This window comes from Phyllosticta citriasiana (genome assembly GCF_038021145.1).
Source record: "Phyllosticta citriasiana strain CBS 120426 chromosome Unknown IWZ02scaffold_6, whole genome shotgun sequence".
In the NCBI taxonomy this organism is placed as follows: Eukaryota; Fungi; Ascomycota; class Dothideomycetes; order Botryosphaeriales; family Phyllostictaceae; genus Phyllosticta; species Phyllosticta citriasiana.
In genome coordinates this window covers 818044-838962 of record NW_027117283.1, presented here as the reverse complement: position 1 = coordinate 838962, position 20919 = coordinate 818044, and the positions used below count along the sequence as shown (strand labels likewise).

Here is a 20919-nt window from a genome sequence, read left to right as displayed (position 1 = left end):
GACTAGCCTTACTCGTTGGTCGGTACCCCCTACGTCAATCCCGCCTTTGCCCCCCTCGTTCCCGGGCTTTATTCAGACGTCAGTCTCCCACCGGGGGCTTTGATCCGGAGAAGATCATGGCATTTTGACCAAGAGCCTGGCCATCGCATGCTTCGGCACCATTTTCCGTCGTCTTCGCAGCCTTACATATATTCTATATACGGGACTCTGCCCTGGCTTTGTTTTGCGCATCTTCTTGGAGCCCTTTTTTCGTTGCCGTCCATCTCAACCAATCACAGCCATGTATACCAAAGCCTTTGTGCTGGCAGCGCTCAGCACCATTGCTGCTTCTGAAAAGACTTGTTTGAACCAAACTGTCCCCGTCACCATTTCTTCTCGCAATGGCAACTTTAGCTTGAAGGCTCCCAGTGACAACATTGAAGCCACTGCCTTTGTTCAGAACCTCTCCCGCCCCGGTCAAAACTACTCGAGTGCCATCCTCAGCGGGTACCACACCGTTTCCGGCACCTACAACATCTCAACAAAGTTTTGCTACGACGATGAAAAGTCGGGTACGGACGCGGCGCTCCAAATTCTCACCCACGGTATTGGCTTTGACAAGACGTACGTGTTCCTTTCTAGTCTCAATGGCATGGTCTGACAGGAATGCAGGTACTGGGACCTCCCTTACAACAACTACAACTACTCTTATGTCAATGCTGCGCTTGCCGCCGGCTACTCGACCCTGAGCTACGACCGCCTTGGAATCGGCAACTCCTCGCATGGTGAAGCTGTCAACGAGATTCAGTCCTTCCTCGAAGTTGAGGCCCTCCGTGCCCTCACTAGCCAGCTCCGTGAGGGAAGCTTCCCGGGCGTCAACCAAAAGTTCAAGAAGATTGTCCACGGTGGTCACTCGTTTGGTTCCATTCAGAGCTACACGTTTGCCAACCTGTACCCGACCGAGACCGACGGCCTGATCCTCACTGGCTTCTCCCTCAACTCGACCTACAACGCCTTCTTCCTTGCCGGCGGCAACTTCCAGGTGGCATCCCTCAATGCTCCCCTCCGCTTCGGAAACCTGGCCGACGACAGCGTGCAGAAGCTGCTGGACGCCAGCGCCGACATCAGCGCTCTGCAGGGCTTGAACATCGACCTCAGCGCCAGTCTGCTTTCTTCATCTGCGGAGGGCAACTCGCAAAACTTGCCCAGCGGATACCTCGTGACTGGCAACCCCAGCTCTAACCAGTACAACTTCTTCCTGCCCGGCTACTTCGACGCCGGCCTGCTGTACGAGAGCGAGCGCACCAAGCAGCCCGTCACCGTTGGTGAGCTGCTCACGCTCAGCAGCCTAAGCCCCATCAACGCCTTTGCCGGCCCCGTTCTCGTCATCACGGGCTGTAAGTCGATTTCCCCTACCCCTGAATCCACATCCCCGTACCTTCCTACGCCACATCACGAGCAAGGGAGACTGACTAACTTGCGAAACAGCCGCCGACCTCCCCTTCTGCGGCGGCGACTGCATGACCACGGGCACCAGCTCGCCATCCATCCCCGCCACCGTCTCCAAGTCCTTCCCCAACGTCGCGCCCGAGAACTTCACGGCCTACATCCAGCCCAACGCTGGCCATGGCCTCAACGCCCACTACAACTCGACGGGCGCCTACGCCTACGTCAACCAGTGGCTCAAGGCCCACGGCCTCGGTGCCGACTAAGAGATGAGATGAAATGATCAAAAGTGACCTTGGGGGACTCGTCTGTTTGTTTGTTTATGCATGGTGGATATCATGGCTGGCTACGTATGACTGACTGGTTTTTCATGGATTTGGATATGTCAATGGTGATTTGATCGGTTTTATTCTTATTCGTTTTGTCGATATTGTTTTTTTCTCATTCACGGACTGCCTTAGGAGCGTGTCGTTTTTGAGTCGATTTGGCATCTACGCTTTTCCCATTCTGACTACACCACTATTCGTCATTTTCCTTCCAGAACTAAAGTCAGTACGGCATATTCACCACCGGCAGGTATCCCTAGAAGCAAGGCATATCGCTGCCTGTGTACGCCTCTCGGTGTCGGCCGTTCAATGAACTCCAGCACAGCACGCCTTGCTCTGGCAACCCCTGATCCTCCTCGTCGGCTCCTCCCGATCAACATCATCAAAACACGGAACGACATCCAAACGCTGGTTCAAACATCGGCATCGGCCATCTCTCGAATTCTATCGCCATAGAAAGCAAGGCTGGCGAAGGACTTGAAATTTTTCGGCCTTCAAAGACACCATCGCGAAAGAACAACAGAGGAACCGCCACAAAGATGATTGATTTCTTGGTTTTCCTTTCATTGTTGATGGACATGGCTTTTGTTCCCTACCAACGGCCCCGAGCTCGCCGCCAAGTCCACCGTTGGTGCTGCGAATTCGGCCATCATTACTCGAACAAGACTCGAATTTGGAGGTGTTATCAGGTTGGATAAGAGCAGATAGATTTTCGTCTTCGAGAATCTCGGTCTTTGAGGGAGACTCTGTCTTGATTGTCTCATTTTGTTTTCGAAAGAGGGAGTAGATGCAGCGGGAGACGAGGGTGTCATGACAGGACGGATGTGCTTTTGTGCAGTGATGCGGCGCTACGCTATCCAGTTTAGATGAGAGAGTTTACTGGGCTAGACTGAACGGCAAACAAGCCCGATCTGGCAATCCCATAGCTATCCGTCCGACTCAGAGCACTCCAAGAATAGCCAGAAGAAGGAGCGTGTCGATGCAGTATCGTCGCTCGAGTCAAGTCTCAATTCGTTGGCGCTGTCAACTTTGGTCAGGGAAAAACGGGAAAAGAGCGGGACCAAGGGATCCAGATGGCTGGGTCTGCTTAATGTTTTCTGGCCATCAACACCGTCTTGTCTACTCCTTCTTGGTGTTAAAAAATCACCGTTCCAAGCAACACCTGAAGAACACATCCAACATTCCAGGATCCGCCCGCGTCCCTTCAGCTGCCTTTGTCGACAAAACTCCACAAAGCACTTCATCTGCTCCAGAGCTTCAGCCTCCTCCCCAACTGACTGCGGATGCGGTTTCTTCAAGTCCTTCCCAATCATGTCAAGATTCAATCGCTTCAGCATCCTTCCCGAAGACCTCCTTGAGTCGTCGTTCGCGCCCAAGTCTGATCACTTCGGTTGGTGGCAGACGCTTCGTAACTGAGAGCTTCTCGCTGGGGAAGAGCGAGTAGCGGGGAGAAGACGCTGGGCTGGTGAGTTGGTGTGGCGAGCCATGTTCCTTTGACAAGTGGTTATTAGCACGCCGAAGTAGAGAGGTTTGGGCTTGCTTACCTCCGCTTCAGACTCGGCTGGGGTTGTTGGCGGCGTCTCGCTGAATTGAGATGCAAACGAAGGTGCGCCGTCGTCACTAAACTCAGGATTCAGTTACCTCTTTTGCCCCCTTCGCGGTCCGTCTCCAGATACTTACATGCTGTGGTCCGATGGACCGGCGAGCTCCTAATTCGCAGCAGACTTGGGTGTGAGCGGCGCCTCCTTCGACTCGCTGCTGCTGGAGCGAAGGGCCTTGATGGCCTTCTCGTGGAACTTCTGGCTCCACTTGCGGAAGCCTGCCATGGTTGCTTTGCTTGAAGGATTAGAGATGTTCAAGGTGAGGAGATGGGAGCGAGGTGATGTGCTCACAGGACTCGGTGTGGGTTGTGTTGAGATTGGCTTCGGGGCTTGAAGCGAAGTTTGAAGGTAGATGGTGGATGGGAGAGAGGACGAGGAGTTGTGCACAGGAAGAAAGATGGTCGACGTGATGTCGCGCAGTTATGGCACGGAATTTCCGCTGCGCTTGCTGATTAGGACAAAAGACTCCATGGAACGAAAGTGAAGCGGTGGAAAACACCGGCGTATAAAAATCGACCATGTTTCTGACGCCATCGCCGTAGGCTTGACTGGGACAGAATTACAGCGCTGGAATCTTCGCACAAGGGACCTATGTTCATTTTTCCGTTGCATTGTTACTACACAAGACCGACTTGATGAACCCAAGTCGTTTCGTGCAACTTGAAACCACCCAAGAAGACGAAAGGTGAAAGTAAGAAAATCCGCCCCATCAACAGTACACCCAGTATCTCCTAAAGTCCCCACTAATCCAACTCTACTAGCTAGACTTCAGGAGAGCTTCGGAATATGCTCTTCATGCCGCTGCGCTCAGAGCTGCAGCATGGACGTGTCAGTTCCTCTCTGCCGTTCTGCGTGGAGTCGTTAGAAGAGCTGCTGGGCGTGAACAGGAAGGACGACCTCCTGACGCCCATCTCTTCAGGCTGGAGTTCCCTGATCATCGAGCCGGTACCATCGTCAATATCGACTCCCTCCTCGGCAGCCTTCGAGTAGCGTCTCAAGCGCGCGAGCTTCCAGTCGCGGTGCGTTGGGCCTTGGCTGGCCTCGACGTAGCTGACCATGGGCATGAAAGGCTGTGCCCTAGGGCCTCCGGTAGTAAAAGAAGTTGATGTGCCGGAGACCTGGCGCTCCCATCCGTCATCCTCCTTTGGATGAGCTTGTCAGTATGCGAAGACAAACACATGCAGAACTGCTTACCTCGTCTTGCTCCTCCTCGAAGATGTTGGAGTTCTCGCCTTCAGGCTCACCACAAGGCGCTTGGCCGAAAGACGATTGGGCGATGGGCGCTTGATCGATGGACGCTGGGTTGTCCTCTGTTCTCAGGCCCGAGCCATCGTGGGCTTCCTCGTGTGCTCTGACAGGCAGATTTGGTTACTTCCCCTCCTGCACGGATGGCTCTCAGAATACTTACGGGTTCTGGTGGAAGTCTTCACTGGGTGTCGCTTCTGCGGTATGTACAGCTGAGACTGGCTTTTGTTTGCCTGCACTTTTGCGAGTAGGGCGAAGGACAGCCTTGGTCTTAGACTTGACCTTCCGACCCCAGGCTCGGAGGCCAGCCATGTTTCTCTGCTCGACACGGTTAGAAATGCGCGGGTTGAATGAGAATAGGATGAGCTTTACTGACTGTCAAGAGACTGTGTGTTCGAAAAGAGCTCAGGTTTGGCGATCCGGATGGTGTTGGGAGGTGAGGAGAAGGAGAGAGAGAGAGAGAGAGGGAGGGAGGGAGAGAGAGAAAAGAGAGAGAGAGAGAGAGAGAGAGAGAGAGAGGGACAAGACGACACACTTGGCTGGACGTGATCCGCGTCGAGCGTGGCCTTGGACTCAACACGCGATTGGCGGCTGGACCCATAATTAGAGGTCAATTGTAAAGTCAACTCCTACCTAGGTAGCTATTGTTCTTGGCTGTTGTCCGATGACGCCATTGTGAAACCAAAGCTGCTCTCTCAAGCCTCACACTTGCCCAAGCCACGGACTTGCTCTCAAGCCTCACGCTTGCTCTCAAGTCTCATACTTAAAGCTTGTCGACAGGCCCGTTTGTACTTCTTGTTGTCCATCCTGTCTGTACTTTTGGCCCCGTACATTGTACTTTTTGTTTCTTTTCTTATATCTCCCTCTTGAGTCAAGATGGGGCCCGCCTAGGGACTATAGAGCTGCGGTGTCCAGGTATACGTATACTCCAAAGTTCAAAAGAAGGAGCACAAGCATACTTTGGTCATAGGTAGATGCTCACATGTCCCGCATATGCAATGCAACATGTCTGAGTCCTTGAGGAAACAATTACGCTGTCCAAACCCTCCCTGAGCACACCTTGTTTGGTTCAAGGCCAATGTTCAGCTTCCTCTTCACAAATTAAAGAGGGCCAGAAACAGGGAGACAAGAGACCTTTCGTCGCGGTTTGAACACCAGTTGTATACACACGTCTCTCCTTTCCAAGTTCGAAGTCCTCGTCGTCCTGGAGCCATGAGCCGTAATTCTTTACATATACGTTGTCAATCGCTTGATCGAATAGTCCTCAAGGGCTCCGCTTTTTCATGGCTTAGTCTTTGACTTTCCGGTAGCCAGGTTCCAAGTGAGGAAATATTCAGGGGAAACTGACACGGTCGACGTCGACTGGATACGATTCCGACGTCTGCTCGTCGTCGTCGTGATTTTCAGCTCCAAAATAATGGGGAGCTCCTCCCCCACCAATCCTTGGGTGCTTTCCTTTGATGTTCATGGGCGGCGGAAGCGGGTTTGCCGGCGTAATGTCTTCAGCTTGAAGTCTGGATGGGGTTGGAGACTTCCGATGCAACTTTTCGCAGGAAGAGAAGAAAGGCTGACCCAGCTTTCCGGGCGATTTAGCCTTTGGTCCAATGGACCCAGCGTTTGGACGTTCATTGATCTTTGGCCTCCTCGTCTCCTGTTCAGCAGCACGAGTGTCGGTGTTCGATCTTTGGGGTCCTTCAGAGGTAATAAGTGCGTAGGAATTCGGTGTATCTCTGGTCCAGGTCATTTACGCGATTTTGCAGAAGGTCTTTTGCGGAGAGCCGACTTTTGCAAACTCTGTGGTTGACACTGAATGAAAAAATTTTAAGTGTTGCATGTAACGTAGTGTCAGGATCGCGGGGCTGGAAATCTTATCAAGTACAAATCAACATTCTTTGAGAATATGAGTGGTCCAGAGAAGAAAATTACAGCCTCGAATAATGTGCTGAAGGTCGAGACGGATTGTCGAGGCAAACGAGAGAGCGCGGGGAGGAAAAAATGAACAGATAGCGTGGAGTAGCCGAAGTGGTGATTGCGTCAAGCGATGAGCGCCACCACCACTAACAACACTGGAATTCTGTGTAAATTCATCGCCTTACTCCGTCTAAATAATCGCAGTCAATTTTATGGTCCATCAAATGTCCTTAATTCGTTCCAACAGCCCCCTCCGTTGCGGTAACTCTCTCGGAAACTCGATACAGAAAGGCCCCTTCCATCATTTGCTTGAAAATGACTCCTCATCTGGGTACTGTAAGTCACAAAAGCATTTGAACGAGCTATAGAAAGAGTGTTGAGTTCTTTGGGGGCAAAAATGCCTCATTCCTTGCCATTGTTCAACCGGGCCCTCTTTGACTCTTCACTGACACCGCATGCGCCGCCCTTGCGAAAGAACTTCCTTCCAGGCTCTCGAAATAAGCCTTTTTGCCATTTAAAGGATATCATGAACATTATGCAAAGATAATTGGGCTTTCGACGCGCTCATTGCAACACCAGACATTCTGAGGGCTGTAACCCCTCAGTAATTCGGCGATACGATGCACTACTTCCAACACCAAAAGAGCAAAGGAAAACTCCAGAAACATTTGTTGAAAAGCTTGGAGCAGTGGACGTTATCAACTCGAAGCCGTACCAATCATGTATTTACTGATCTTCGTCCTCATCCTCCCAAACCACCCAGTCCAAACCCCAAGCGTCTGCGCAGCCCCTTCAGACCGAGAACCTCTTTTCGACACGGCGAGGTCCAAGACCGTCGCCAGTAGGATTTGAGAAGAGGTTTTGGCTCGAAAACTGAATCGGGCCAACTTCATCAGGGTGGAGTTCCCATTCCTCACCCTCGCTCAGCTTGACACGCCCGGACGCTTCCCCGGCCCTCTCCTTCTCTTTCTCCGCCCTATTCCTGACAAACGACGGCAGACGAAGCTTCGGCACCTCTCTCTTCTCCTTGTCACCCCAGACAGCCGAATTGCCCCATGGGTTGCTCGTGCCGAAAAGGGAGGATGTGTCACTGCGCTCCTCGGAGCGCGGGTCGGCGTCATGTGGCTCCTGTACCATGGAGCTCTGGTGCTGTCGTTGGTCCTTGTCGTCGGGCGCCCGGTAGCCGCAGCGCGCGAGAGTCGGCAGGTCTTCGAGAGCGGACGAGGCAACCGTGCTCGCGGACTCGTTGCCAGCGAGAAACCGGAAGCCGGCTTGGCCTCTCGCGCGTAACGATCTGGCGACAGGGACCGGCAAATCGTGCTCGACGGGCTGATCAGACCTGTGCAGAGTGCTGATTGGCATGGGACTTGCGTACCAAGGTGTGAGGTTACTTACTCGTTCGGGGCACCACCTCGCGTCTTTGCGTCGTCTTTCATGCTCAGGCCGGCTTGCGCTTTGAGGCGGCGTTGTAGCGACAAAATGGTTCTCATCTTTTTGGCCGCGCGCTTAGATGATTCCGAAATGCGACCCATGATGCGCGATCTGGAGATCGAAAACTCGCGTCAGAAGCCAGCGAGCCGGATGGAAAAGACAACAGGATGGGGGGATGAAGATACTAACTGGAATGTATAAGTGTGTAATTGTAGAGGATGGTGAAGGCTTGAGTGCGCGGGTGGAGACGAAGGCAAGACTCTAAGAGCGAAGAGGTGGTTGTTGAAAAGTCAAAAACCGCGCAGTTCAAGAAGACAGTCAACACTCCCGTCCACCAACCCAACTTGGGCACCACGATGACGTACTGTTCACTTCGAACGCTACTATTGTTCACTGTGAACTCGGAAAAATAGACCCAAGTAAAGGGAAGTCAGACCAAATTGGGACCCCTCCGACTTTCGCGCGGAATGGCCGCTCGAATGCCGAGATTTTTACATTGAGGATGTGAAGTGTTAATTTATAGATGGATCAGTGATGCCTTGGAAAGAATGAGAGGACGACGGGGCGTATTTATGGCAGTGTTATTTGATATGCTCGCTTGGTCCAACAGTGCCAACGCTGTTGTGTAAAACTGCCTCCCTGGACGGCGTTGTGAACTTGACAAATGACAGGTCACCATCTTTGCTTCGGCTTCAAACAATGTCCAAAACTGTTAGATTTACGCGGTTTGATGAAGAGAAACAGTGGCAGGAGCCGCATCAAGCACTATCAGACAAGTGATGGTATGCCATCGCCAGAAACACGCAGGCATGACTGAATGCAAAGGTGATGCTTCAAGCGCCCTCCATCCCAAGTAGCGGGACCCGAAATGGTGCAGACAGCCTGCATTTGGGGTTGTTCGTGAACAATGCTTCAGTGTCTAAGTACAAGAAACCAGAAACTTCCCTGACGCAAGACCAGCCGACCCGTACCACTTCCTCCTGACCAAAAGACAAATTGAGCAAGGGAACAGAACTAAAAGCAAATCCAGGGAAAACCTGACCCTCCCGTTGATCCAAAGCCCCAGAACTAGTTGTACCCGTGCCTGGAGCGCCACGACTTGACAAACTCCTCGCTGAGCTCGGGTTCAGGCTCAGCATCGTTGTCGCCGTGATCTTCGGGATAGTCCTCGCTGACCATCGCGGTGCTGAAATCGAACGGCGGAAGGACACCATAGTGAGGGTTGTCATCGTCGTGGTTGACTTCAGCCGTGTCCTCGTTGCCTGTCGAGGGAGGGCCACTTGAGACGCTGCACAATGGAGAAAAGCAGACGTCCGAGCGCTCGACCATGGGGATTCGAGGCTTCGTGGCAGGCTGCTGAAGGGCGTGGTTCTCAAGCTCGTGGTGGACGACGGTCTCGCACGACACGTTGCTAGTGTTGGCGGAGTCCTCCGTGTCGAACTGCGTGCTTGGAGAGCCCGAGTGGTGAGGGCTGGTCTCAGACATGGCGGTGGTCTCGGAGAAGTCCTGCATGTCGAACTGGGAGGACGAATTGATGACCATCCCACTCAGCGATCCGATTGATGGTAACTCGCGGTGGTGAGGGCGGTCCGCCTCGACGTCACCGTGCTCATGGTTGCTAGAATTGTTGCTCAACAAGTGGCCATCTTGGTTGTGCTGTGCCTTCACGTCCTTGACGTGGTTCGGGGAGCTGTTGGAGAGATTAACAGCTGTACTCTGCATTGGAGGGGAGTGAGCGTACGAAGAGGCCGTATTACCGGTCTGAGCCGTCGCGGCCTTCGACTTGCGGCGAAGGAGCGCGTTCGAAAGGTTCTTCAGTTGGGCTCTGGCCTTGGCGCTGAGTTTCTTAATGCCAATCATGATGAGTGTGTTAAAGAGCTTGTTTTGGCAGAAGGCAGGAGTGGAGCGTAAAGAACGGAAGACTGGAGGGTGCAAAGACAGGTGGGTGACAGGAGGAAGAAGCACAAGGCCAGTCTACGCTGGATATGTATACAGATGTGATGTGGGTCCGCGGTAGTTCACACGGGCTCACAATGCAGCACAAAGTGAAAGTGAGTGAAAGCCCACGTCATGTGCAGTCTGCTGACCGATGCGCACAGGGCTGTCGACGAGGGACGACGACAACAACGCGGCGCAAGACCGACTTTACACAGCAGAATCATTTCACTGGATGGACCTCCCAGCTCTATAGACTGCACAAAGCGTTGATCAGTAATTGAAGGAAGCCAAATCAGCCGAGCCTGCTGCTTGACATTTTGAGATGAAGACTTCAGCAAAGGCATGAAATGAAAGGACACGAAAGCTGCATCCGAAGAATTTCCCTGTAGTTTGATTTGGACAGCTTCAAAACCTCTCAGCTAATGAACCGTATCCGCGCAAATTGATAGCCCAAGAAGAAACCACATCCAGCCAGGACTATCCTATCATGTACCACACCTTCAGTGCAGCTGCTTCTTGAGAAGAAGGCAAACCAGCCTGGGGGTTAGTTATGTGTGTGATGACCCAACGACACGCCTGGCATCACTCGTCATATCCGTGACACCGATGCCATTCTTTGACGAGATCTCCGTCTAGGGCCTGTCCTTCGCCGCCGTCGCCCTGCTCAAAGGTAGTCTCCGTCTCGGCGGATAGAGGATCGTCTCTGAAGATGGTGCAGATTCAATGGTAGTGGGACGGGCCTCCAAAGTTGTAGTCGTTGACTGGGTTCGCGCCTTCCTCGTCCCTGGTGATGGACTTGTTCGAAGCGGAGTCGGACTTGTAGCCATACAGGAAGAAATCCGATCTCCCTTCGCGTGGGCAGATGATCCTGGGAGCATTGGCCCGCATGGCATGCTGGTCGACTTCGAGCAGAGGCTCGTTCTCGTGCGTCACAACGCCGGTTTTGTTGGTGTTGCTCGTGTCTGAAGTGGCGGGCTGGGAATGATCGGCGTCGCCGGAGGACTCAATCAAGGGCAGGTCGCAAGGTTGAGGACGTTCGGCTTGGCCTTCAACGTTGCCGCAGTCATTTAGCTCTCTGGTGAGGCAAACGTCGTCTCCAGAAGATAGATTGGAACAGGAATGCTCGCAGTGCTCCGAAAGCCTGTGGCCATTCAGTAACTGTTCCCTACTTTTGGATGGAAGCTTACGTCTCGTGGACCTCCGAGTCGACGGGAGTCCAAACGTCAGTCGATGTCGAAGCCTTGTGCTGGCGACGTTTAAGCAGGCGTTTCATGCTGAGCCTGGCTTTGTTGGCGAGGCGTTTGATAGCCATCGTGCGAGTGCTGGGTGAATGGGTGTTGTGATGTGAAGTCTTTCCGAATGTTTGACGATGGGCACGAGCCCTAAGAACAGGCGAGGTTGACGACTTTGAGGCACCACAAACGACAGGTGTTCTGTGTTTACAATTAACAGAGAGGAGTGGTGACAAGGTGAAGAGTTACAGCGCGTTGGGAGTCGCACACACAACTTGACACCAACTGTCCAGGCAGACGCGTCCGGCGAGAGACCCACAAGGCCCAAGTCGACAAACACGGCGAATCGAAAAAGACAGAAAATGAAACGACAGCCAAACCTCCGCATCCCGATTTCAGCAGCGCCTGAAACAATGACAACACCATGTTTGTATACAATGTGAGAAACACGCGACTCGATTCTTGGCCGCTTTTTCCACACAACACCACCGCTTCCCTGACCAAAGGACGAGGAAACACGGAACACCAAAAGAAGATGTAAGTAAAAGACCGCCCTCACCGCCGAAGAAAAGAGGGCAAAGAGAAAACCACCACGTCCACCGACGAGCCATGCCAACCCATCGAATCAAGACCCAGACAAAGCCGGCGCCTCGCCATCAAACGGCCAATCGACTGCAAAAACAATTGGCCCATACAACCAAGGGTTACGCCAGCGATCGCTCTCAATCTTCTCATCCACAGCGATGAACGTAGGCGGCGGCGGAGACGTGGTCCGAACGAGGTCGTAATCGCTGTGCTCCTCCGTGTACGGCATGTCTAGCGTCAGCGAGCTGAGGCGCGACAGCGGCTCGTGGAGCTCGAAGATGGTGGAGAGGGCGGGGTCTGGGCGGTAGCGCTCGTAGACCGAGGAGCGCGGGGGAACTGTCTCTCATTCGAGGCGGTTGAGCTTTGGGGCGATTCGTGCCTCCCCCTCGTCGCTGTCGTACCGGTCACGAGTGCGGAAGAATCTCCCGAGAGAGATTCTCCAGCCCATGCTGGTTCTCTGGCGGTGGGCGCTGTTGAGAGAGTTAGCCGTCGCTTCTGCGTCAAGTGTGATAGGAACTCACGATTTGAGCGCCCTTTCCCCACGGGTCGAGGTGTGCGACACCGGCTCTGCCGGGATCGATTCGTCCATGTCCCGGCCGGCACAGCGGCAGGCGAGGAACATCCCTTTGATCTTTTCGGACGCGCGGCGAGCAATGTTCTTGGTGAGAGACATTGGTAGACGGTTGCAAAGTGCTTAGAAGGAGAAGAGCAGAGAATTTCCATCCGTCTCGAGGAGATGTAGAGACACCAGCAAGGGAAAGCGTCTGAAGTGCTGGAAAGTGTGAGCCGAGAGTGTCGATGTATTCTGAGGGAGACCACGCCAATTTATAGGCATGGTAGGCATTTGGAAACGCCGTGGTATTGAGATCGAGCCGAGCCAGAAAGTACAACCCCCCAACAGGCTCTTTTAGTGAGCCACGTCTGGTCACAAACTCAACAGATGTGCATCTTTCTTTCCGTGAGTAGTTCATATTTGATCTGGAGCCTTGTCAAAAGGTGAACAGCAGAGCCTTGGTCATGTCCCAGCAAAATTCAGACTGTTGGTATCTAGGGGGCCTTTTATTTTGGCAAAGGGGTAAAACTTACAATTCCTTCAAAGTCAGGTAGTTCTTGACCCCGACTCCTATGGCAGATACATCGTGGTACAGGCGTGTAGGAAAGTGGCCCATTTTTGGTCGAGCCAGGGTAGATGTTGTGCAAGTAACCCAAAGTTGACCAAAGTGGGTGGTCATGATGACTAAGTTTCAGGGCGAGTGCTAGGTACAATGCAGCTGCCACGAATGTTCAAACTCGGAAGCGACGCAAGACTCGCTCCACGGACGACTCGGCCATTCCAGACAGGCATAAAGGCAGGCGCGATGTGGTTCTTGGCGCGTGAGAAAAGAGAAATATCGGCCACCGCCAGTCAGATCCAAGCAACCATGAGGCTGGCGTTGTAGTTCTCCACAGGTAGGCTGACCGACAGCACCTCAGAGCCGTATGCAGAGCACGCATATATATAGGTATCTCTCCACGACAAATGGCAAAGTTTGTTGCCAAAGACGCACGCAAAGCATGAAGTGACGTTGATGGACGGAAACACTTGACTTTGAAAACTGAACACACCTGCCGAGTAGACACGTCGGACGCGTAAGGTGGAGCAATCAGACGAAAATCCAGGTTGCCGTAAAAGGTGAAGAGTATGCATTTCCGAAAGCAGTTGGTGCGGGAGCAAGCGCATCATCAGCGTGCTGAGTGAATCTAAACGTCAAACTCCGTCGACACGCATCTATCCATGTGTCTAAGAGTGGTGATACTTTACTGATTTCAAGAAAAAGACGAAGGAAATACCGCGATGCCCATCTTCAGGTTCTCGAATCAGAAGCTCAAGCGCCGTTGGAAAAGCCGTTGCCGGCAACACCACCGACAGTCTTCTTCAGCGCTTGCTGAATGTCGCTCACCAAATCTGCACCGTCTTCGATACCGCAGCTGACTCTGACTAGGTCGTCGAAGACGCCAGCGGCCTCCCTCTGCTCCTTGGGTATGCCCATGTGCGTCATGCTTGCCGGCACCTCAACCAAGCTCTCAACGCCGCCGAGCGACTCGGCGAGGGTAAATATTTTGGTGTGGGTGCAGAAGCGCTCGGCGGCCTCCTTGCCGCCCTTGATGCGGAAGGAGAGCATGCCTCCGCCCATGCCGTTGCGGTGTTGCTTGAGCGTAATGTAGTGCTGTGGATGCGAGACGAGACCGGGGTAATTGACCGCGATGACCTCGGGCGACTTCTCCAGCATGGTCGCGACTGCTGTTGCGTTTGTGGTCGCCTCTCGCGCGCGCAGGTGGAGCGTCTTCAGACCGCGATGCGCGAGCCAGCAGTCGAAGGCGCCGGGCACAGCTCCAATCGCATTTTGCAGAAATGATAGGCGTTCGAAAAGAGCGTCCGAGTTGAATGCAGCGACGCCCATCAAAACATCCGAGTGTCCGTTAATGTACTTGGTCACGCTGTGTACCACAATGTCGGCGCCGTGGTCAAGCGGGTTCTGCACATACGGAGAGAGGAAGGTGTTGTCAACCACAACGAGGATTCCATGCCTGTGAGCAACAGTCGCAACAGCGCGAATGTCAACCAGGCTCAGCGTAGGGTTGCTCGGTGTCTCAATCCAAATCAACTTGGTCTCATTTGGGCGAATCAGGTTCTCGATATCGAGCTCGATGGAGGGCGAGAAGGTGACGTGAACGCCGTGGGCGGCGGCGACCTTGGTGAAGTAGCGGTGGGTTCCTCCATATACATCTGACACGGAAACTACGTGCGAGCCCGAGGCTAGAGACTGGAGTATTATAGCGGTGGTTGCGGAGCCGGAGGAGAACGCGAGAGAGTATCGGGCGTGTTCGAGGGCAGCGACGGCCTTTTCGAAATTATCCCTGGCGCGCAATGTTAGTGGCCACTTGGCAGATGCGCAGATTAACTCACCTGTTGGGGTTTGAGCTTCGAGTGTACTCGTACTGGCCCACAGGCTTGCCAACGGCTGATTGCGCAAAGGTAGTCGAAAGGGAGATCTAGCGACAGGTTAGCGGTCGGGTTTTCTGGTTTTGCACAAGCGCAGGGCAGGACATACAGGCTCAATGACGGCGCCAGTGACGGGATCGTGAGGCGAGCCAGCGTGGACTGCCAAAGTGCCAAAACGGTGGTCCGGCGATGGAGCGCGCGGCGGGGTATCGATAGGGTGTTCGGTTTGCGTCATGGCGGCGGCGACTATGTACAGTACAGCGACAGCGACGGCGAATGGTTCTCGGGATAGGCGAAAAAAAAAAAAGAAAAGGTAGAGGTTTGAGGGTGTGGCAGAAGATTTCAAACGCTTGGGTTATAGATTTGATGGTAGTCAACGTCGTATGACGCCGTCCGTGTCCTGGGCTAGGTGGTCGAGTCGGACGAAAAGGCGCTGGGGCTCGCGTCTTGTTTTAAAGACGGATTGATGGATGGACAGAGTCACACACAAGTTGGCCAACTATGGCGCAATCGCAACTAGACGAGCAAGGGCTCGAAGCTACAACACTAGAATCTGCTTGGTAATGCGGCCTGGAGAGAGCGTCAATAAGCCCGACAGCACACCTCGGGCCCTGGTGGCGTCGCGCTTTGCCCCTCATCCCCATCACACAGTCGTTGTCGCTTACCTTGTAATTATCAAATTAGCCATCCCGACAACACACATTTTCCATCAGGGACATTTACTCAAGGAGATTAGAGAATAAAGCCTGATGATGCGAGAGTTCGATATACAGAGCATCGCAGTACGCCAAGGTCAATTGCCCGATGCTTAGCCGACCACATCGCCAAGTCGCCGGCGGCGGGGCGGAGAACAGAGAACCTGCAACCGAACAACAACAACCTTCGCTCGACCTATAGCACATGAGTCTGTTTATCAGCACTATTCCATCATACATACTTGGCCATTGATTTCCAGTCAGTATCGAAGCGTCCTCTGGGACTTCCCTTTACGAGAGGCGCCGTAGCTTTTTATTGTCCTATAAGTTCCACTGGAACTGCAATTCTATACCTTTCCTAAGCTGTGACATGGGCAAAATGGTTAAGGAGCATCACTCGACAGGCGCTGGCTAGATATATGAATCGATTCGATAAGCCTGAGACTGAACCTTGTCCTTGGGAATGCCATGGCAATAGCCACGCTTAACCGAACTACTCGGTTTTTATCCGAGCACCTGAACAAGTCTTGCTGTTCTGGTCTTTCTGCTGCTCACTCTTTATGATTGCTCCATCCTCCTTGACATCTTCGTCGTCTTGGCCTCTTTTGCGCTTGGTACTTACGCTTGGACGGCATTAACGTCTTGCAAATAGCAAAATAAAAGGGATACTTCAGGGGGGGCATGATAATACAATACCGAATGAGACGTTAGAGCAAAACTAATACCCCACCTGGGGCTCGAACCCAGAACCTCCAGATTAGAAGTCTGAAGCGCTACCATTGCGCCAGTGGGGCTAACATTGTGATACTAATTGTGTTTAAAATTGGTATTAATCTAACAGCCAAGATTTAGATGCTATCTGATTGATTGATTGATTGATTGATTGATTGATTGATTGTTTTACGTCTTGCTGGAGCCATAGGCTATCCAAGACGGAGCTAACTGGAGGGGATACCGCGTACGTTTGTAAGGTGAGTAGGGATGCCCGGCTGAAGAATCTCGTACGACGAAGTGTAATTCTCGGTGCAATGTCGGTGCAGGGTTGTTGCAGATAGATAGTTTGTCCAGGCTCTTTTCCGGCGAGGGGGGGCTGAGAACTGGCCTTCCCGCCGTCGTCTAAGTGGACTAATGGCATGTAGTAATAGAAAGGAAAGGAAGGGGGATGGGAAGAAGGCGTACGCAGAAGAGCAAATATGGTGTGGGGTGGTAGGGGGTGGCAGATTATATATACGCTCTGCACTGGCGTTCTGGTGCTGTCCCCACCAGCACTTACGCCCACACTCTGATTACTCTGTGGGAATTTACCTGCTCAAAGAAAGTAGAATGATGATTTTTTTATATAACAGCATTTAATTAATTATTCATGATGCGTTGAATTTCACTGCCGAAGCTTGTATAAGCACAAAGCCTTGTGCGTTCATTTGTTGTGTAGGTGACTCTCTGAAAAATGTGACATCGTCGAGTTGGATGTAACTGTTGGTGGTGGAGTACTTCGTCCGAACCGCCAAAAGTACATGGATAGCTAGTGATCTCCCATAGCCGGGAGATAAAATGAAGTCTAATCATAAGCAAGCGTAAGTCGAATGGGCCAATTGTGGTAACCTATAATCGGATGAAAGGTCATTAGGACTAGCTGCGGCGTACTCAAGTCGGAGCATCAGGTGAACCCTTACAGTGTTGTGTCAAAACTGCAAATGCTAGCTTCAATACCAGGCTGGTGGTAGTCTGCCATAGGTCGTGACTACTTCTTGAGAGTTCCGTCTGTTCCCGACATGCTCGAGCTTTCGTACAAAACCTCATTCGCTGGACGTGAACCATACACAATTTGAAGTCAGGGATGTTCTGCACGACATGGACATAAAATCAATGAGTTACCAATTTATTGCTCGCAACCTAAAGAATAACTACTGATCATATCACCAGAATACATGGAGCCGGTGTGTTTGAACTTCGCTGCGCCGGAAGAAACCAGAGAGAACATGGTGAAGGGCACAATTTTCTTGTGTTTCCTTCCGGATTTTTTTTTTTTTTTTTTTTTTGGCAATCTTGTCTTCCACTTCATTTCTGAGTCTCCATCGTGGTGTAGTGAAGCGAACAAAACAGAAAGAAGGAAACTGTTGGGCCTTCGCTGGGCGCCGGCAAATGGAGAAAACTGAAGGCAAGGAATGTCAATTTCATTTCATTTCATTCTCTTTCTTCTAGAAATCTTGAGCTATGAGGGGGTTTCCTCCTATATGCAAGACAAAAAGAAAAGCGAGCAAAGCAAAAGTGCGAAGAAAGACTGTGAACTTATGGCATGCGAAGGAAAAGCAAGAATACAAATTGCAAAAAGAAACAGATCAGATTCACTGCCGACTGCGACGTGACTGATCGTCGTTCTTGGCCTTGGCTTCCTCATCCCACATGTCGGTGAATGGCCTTGGAGTCTCGACGGCCTCCATGAACTGTTGAAGGTGGGGTGGAACCTTGTCTGTCTCCCAGCCCATGAACTCACGAGTTGAACTTGGGAATCCCACCTTGGTGCCAGGTGGAGGGTCGTTGTAGTCCGTGGTCATCATTCCTGGCTTGGCTCCGGGGGGCGGGTCAGTGAAGACACTTGGTCCGCCGCGGTGAAATGTGTGTGATGTAGCGGGTGCTGTGAAAGGAATTGAGAAAGGAAGCTCTGGTGGCTCATGGACGAAGTTGTATCCAAGCTTTTCGACGCTGCGGCGGGCGTGTCGCTCCCGTGAACGCTCCCGCTCTGCGCTGAGACGGGGCGAGGCAAAGTCTTCCTCCAACCACCCATCTTCCGCCATGAGTCTGTCGTGAGCTGGATCGTCCTTTTTCGACCTCTGGAGATGCTGAATAACCTCGTTGAGTCGGCCGTAGCCGTGCCGATCTGACTCAGGGCAGTAGGGACAATACCAGGGGCCATTTGGATCGATCGCGTCGTGCTGGGATTGCACACGGCGTTCCCATTGCCTCCTGGCGCTATGGAACATTGTTTGTTGATGGCGAATGAGCTTGGCCTGCTTGTCCCACTTCTTCTCCTTGTCTGCTTGCGAGGTAGTCTCATCCTCCAAGCAAAGAACGCAACGTTGGTCACCTTCGGCCCATGTGCCGACGGTGTTCGACATGGTGTTATGGAGCAAGCTTTCCATGAAAGACCTGGCGAGTTCCTTGAAAGGCACAGCGGATGCATCGATCGCGTTGCTCTCATCATGCTCAACATCGAGAGATAGCTGTCGAGTTCCCGCACGAGCGGCAGCTTCCTCCAAATCGACCTCCCCGGGCTCTTCCTCAGGCGTATCGATTTCGTCGTCAAAGTCGTCATTGTCGCCATCATTCATGTCGACCTCCATATCAGCCAGGGCTTGCACAGATTGGGCGGCGCGGTCCAGCACTGCCTTGGCGAAGGAGCTGGCTTTGGTAGCACCCAGACGGTCACGAAACTCCGCGCGGGTCATTCTTGACTGTTCAAGTGTCCGCTCCTGGTCCATGAGGTCCATCTGAGCGCGCCTTCGAACCTTCTTGCGATAGGCCTTGAGCTGATCAACCGAGGCGCCGTGTGGGTAAGCAGGGTCCATCTCCACGGGCTTCGCCGCGTATGCTCGTAGCGCAGCTCCACGAGTCTTCTGGATTCCTGTGTCACTCAGTCGACTCTGCGCGAAGGGAGCCCACTCAGCCACAAACTGATCCGAAACTCCTCCAGCCTGCATTGGTGCCTCAGTTGCGATAGCCTGCACATCTAGAGTAGGCCCAAGAGAAAGGTAGGATCTCTTAAGTGTGTGAGACTCCGGAGCGTGACCCATCATGTTGCGAGCTGTTTCAAGGCCGACACGACGCACAAGGTCAGATGCTATTTTGCGTCGAATAGAATAGAAGGTAATACCACTTGGGTATCCAAGAGCATGACTTCTATTCCTGAGGTAATCGGTGAGGCTGGCAGCTCTAAGAGGCTTGTTAAAGTTGAGGGAGGTTCCTTTTGGGGTACTTTGATAGAAAATCGGCTCGTTAAGGTATTCAGGCTTGACCTGGATTATTTGGAGGTTGGTATTTAAAAGCTCTTCAAGAGTTGAGATACCTTGTAGAAGACCGCGCCGGATCGCAATCACTAGGAGGCGATGCGAAGGAGAGAAGATCAAGTCTTCATGGCTTGTGGCTGACTTGATGGTGACATTTAACGGATGGTCCTCTTGCTGATCTGGATTGTTTGAGATCTTGATGGCAATATTTTCGAATTCGACATTAATGTTGAATTGGCCGGGTTCATCGCAGGTGGTGATTTTGATGTCCCCCCAGCTTAATGGCTTGTTGCGGCCAGATGGGCCCGGGCAGAGAGTGCCAGGACGAACAGCCAGCATACGACCAAGACAGCAAGCAAGCTGGTGCTGCTCACTATTTTCAATGCTGATATTGTTTAACATCTCGTAGTCAATGAGCTCACGCAGCTCGTCAAGACCGAGGAAACTTTTCTTCGCCTTTTTTGGCGTCTGGGTCTCCGTATCTCTTCTGAATACGTTGCCTCGACGCAGTCATCTTGTTGAAAAGAGTAATCTTAGGAGGGGGACGCTCATTGCGCTCAACAAAGATGTGATTGATCCAGAAAAGCAAGGCTTCACGGTATTGGGCCAGAGATCGGTACTTGATACGAGTGCCGGTTGAAGCTGAACGCGGTACCGCTTTCAAGAAGATGAATATTAGGAATGCCCGAAGCATTTTGCCAAGCTTGTCAACATCCGAAGGAAAGGCAACCCTCTTGGCTTCATCATCGGAAGAATCGCGGAGTTCTGCGCGAAGCAGGATGTCTCGCAAAAATTGGAGGTACATGGACAAAACACGGTCCTGTCGCTTTTGGCTTGAGGCGGCCTGCCAGCGGAAGCCAACAGACGCCTGTTCCTCTTCCATGACTTGGTCAAGGAGCTGGAGGAGCTCTTCGTCATCGTCGCCGACTTGTGCGATGCGATTGAGCTGTTCGGTCAGCGTGGGACCAGCGCGCCCGTAGCGAAACATGCTTGGCAAGTTGGTGGAGGCCTGTTTGGAAGGCCCTAGCGTCAACGGAGGCGGAAATAATGGAAAGTTTGTATGCTTTTGTCCAGAATGCTCCACGTGTGTGTCCAACTAGGGTCTTGGACGTTCCATCTCGAATGCTTGCCATTTGCGACTTGGCTGGTGACAAGCGAGCGATTTGATTTGGCGGGTATCGTGACTCGAAAGAAGCGGGAAATCTGTTGGCGCAAGCGTGAGGGCGTCAGTGGAAGCGTGAAAGGAGAAGTCAGTGATATTCGCGACTTACTTGCTGTGAGTTGCCGCTGGAGTAGAAGGGGAGATGGCGTTGACTCATGGAGTAGTAGAGACAGGTCGGGGGGTTTAAATAGTGCCGGAGGGACGGCGTCGCAAAGAACAAATGCCCATTGATGTGGTGTTGCTTCCGCTCCTAACCAGCAACGAGATCTACCAAACAAAAGCTGGAAACCACCAGCGCGCTCCGACGTGTTGTTGTGGCCTGGACGCCCACCGACGTATCGTTGTTTAGATCGCGGCAAGCAACGAGACCTGCTGAAGGAA

General features: G+C 52.5%; 7 protein-coding genes and 1 non-coding gene across 8 annotated transcripts; 1 reads left to right on the top strand and 7 right to left on the bottom strand.

Moving 5' to 3' along the window:
* The first annotated feature begins 143 nt into the window (after window positions 1-143).
* Window positions 144-1821, top strand: IWZ02DRAFT_254183 (Alpha/Beta hydrolase protein). Its single transcript, XM_066763232.1, has 3 exons — window positions 144-603; window positions 652-1376; window positions 1468-1821. Exons 1-3 carry the CDS (start codon window positions 281-283, stop codon window positions 1689-1691), a joined length of 1272 nt encoding a protein of 423 aa, XP_066622994.1. The 5' UTR covers window positions 144-280; the 3' UTR covers window positions 1692-1821.
* Window positions 1822-4113: 2292 nt separating this feature from the next.
* On the bottom strand, window positions 4114-5178 carry IWZ02DRAFT_499033 (uncharacterized protein; the record flags this gene model as incomplete). Its single annotated transcript, XM_066770225.1, has 3 exons — window positions 4761-5178; window positions 4547-4703; window positions 4114-4494 (listed from the first exon to the last, which is right to left on the bottom strand). The coding sequence occupies exons 1-3, from the start codon at window positions 4907-4909 to the stop codon at window positions 4114-4116; spliced, it is 687 nt and encodes a 228-aa protein (XP_066622993.1). The 5' UTR covers window positions 4910-5178.
* A 2122-nt stretch (window positions 5179-7300) lies between these two features.
* IWZ02DRAFT_432767 (uncharacterized protein) lies at window positions 7301-8040 on the bottom strand (the record flags this gene model as incomplete). The annotated part of the gene is made up of 2 exons (XM_066766239.1): window positions 7301-7847; window positions 7904-8040. 2 exons carry the CDS (start codon window positions 8038-8040, stop codon window positions 7301-7303), a joined length of 684 nt encoding a protein of 227 aa, XP_066622992.1.
* Window positions 8041-8986: 946 nt separating this feature from the next.
* IWZ02DRAFT_518406 (uncharacterized protein) lies at window positions 8987-9929 on the bottom strand. The gene has a single exon (XM_066770717.1). The coding sequence runs from the start codon at window positions 9797-9799 to the stop codon at window positions 9008-9010; it is 792 nt and encodes a 263-aa protein (XP_066622991.1). The 5' UTR covers window positions 9800-9929; the 3' UTR covers window positions 8987-9007.
* A 1965-nt stretch (window positions 9930-11894) lies between these two features.
* Window positions 11895-13242, bottom strand: IWZ02DRAFT_254110 (uncharacterized protein). The gene is made up of 3 exons (XM_066763230.1): window positions 12781-13242; window positions 12216-12672; window positions 11895-12164 (listed from the first exon to the last, which is right to left on the bottom strand). Exons 1-3 carry the CDS (start codon window positions 12924-12926, stop codon window positions 12099-12101), a joined length of 669 nt encoding a protein of 222 aa, XP_066622990.1. The 5' UTR covers window positions 12927-13242; the 3' UTR covers window positions 11895-12098.
* Window positions 13243-15029, bottom strand: IWZ02DRAFT_254109 (cystathionine gamma-lyase). The gene is made up of 3 exons (XM_066763229.1): window positions 14787-15029; window positions 14642-14727; window positions 13243-14592 (listed from the first exon to the last, which is right to left on the bottom strand). The coding sequence occupies exons 1-3, from the start codon at window positions 14910-14912 to the stop codon at window positions 13560-13562; spliced, it is 1245 nt and encodes a 414-aa protein (XP_066622989.1). The 5' UTR covers window positions 14913-15029; the 3' UTR covers window positions 13243-13559.
* Window positions 15030-16094: 1065 nt separating this feature from the next.
* On the bottom strand, window positions 16095-16166 carry IWZ02DRAFT_t52. Its single transcript has one exon. It is a non-coding gene; the product is annotated as a tRNA-Arg (tRNA).
* A 1090-nt stretch (window positions 16167-17256) lies between these two features.
* IWZ02DRAFT_450515 (uncharacterized protein) lies at window positions 17257-20144 on the bottom strand. The gene has a single exon (XM_066767471.1). It carries the CDS (start codon window positions 19776-19778, stop codon window positions 17718-17720), a length of 2061 nt encoding a protein of 686 aa, XP_066622988.1. The 5' UTR covers window positions 19779-20144; the 3' UTR covers window positions 17257-17717.
* Window positions 20145-20919: the final 775 nt, after the last annotated feature.

Bases quoted from the DNA above. Each gene is read 5' to 3' on its own strand.
- IWZ02DRAFT_254183 (XM_066763232.1), top strand. From the start codon at position 281: ATGTATACCAAAGCCTTTGTGCTGGCAGCGCTCAGCACCATTGCTGCT. The intron at 604-651 runs GTACGTGTTCCT...ACAGGAATGCAG, and splicing joins GGTATTGGCTTTGACAAGAC to GTACTGGGACCTCCCTTACA. The intron at 1,377-1,467 runs GTAAGTCGATTT...CTTGCGAAACAG, and splicing joins CGTTCTCGTCATCACGGGCT to CCGCCGACCTCCCCTTCTGC.
- IWZ02DRAFT_518406 (XM_066770717.1), bottom strand. From the start codon at position 9,799: ATGATTGGCATTAAGAAACTCAGCGCCAAGGCCAGAGCCCAACTGAAG.
- IWZ02DRAFT_254110 (XM_066763230.1), bottom strand. From the start codon at position 12,926: ATGACCACCCACTTTGGTCAACTTTGGGTTACTTGCACAACATCTACC. The intron at 12,673-12,780 runs GTAAGTTTTACC...ACAAGGCTCCAG, and splicing joins TACCTGACTTTGAAGGAATT to ATCAAATATGAACTACTCAC. The intron at 12,165-12,215 runs GTGAGTTCCTAT...CTCTCTCAACAG, and splicing joins GGGGAAAGGGCGCTCAAATC to CGCCCACCGCCAGAGAACCA.
- IWZ02DRAFT_254109 (XM_066763229.1), bottom strand. From the start codon at position 14,912: ATGACGCAAACCGAACACCCTATCGATACCCCGCCGCGCGCTCCATCG. The intron at 14,728-14,786 runs GTATGTCCTGCC...ACCTGTCGCTAG, and splicing joins CTGGCGCCGTCATTGAGCCT to ATCTCCCTTTCGACTACCTT. The intron at 14,593-14,641 runs GTGAGTTAATCT...ATTGCGCGCCAG, and splicing joins CGAAGCTCAAACCCCAACAG to GGATAATTTCGAAAAGGCCG.
- IWZ02DRAFT_450515 (XM_066767471.1), bottom strand. From the start codon at position 19,778: ATGTTAAACAATATCAGCATTGAAAATAGTGAGCAGCACCAGCTTGCT.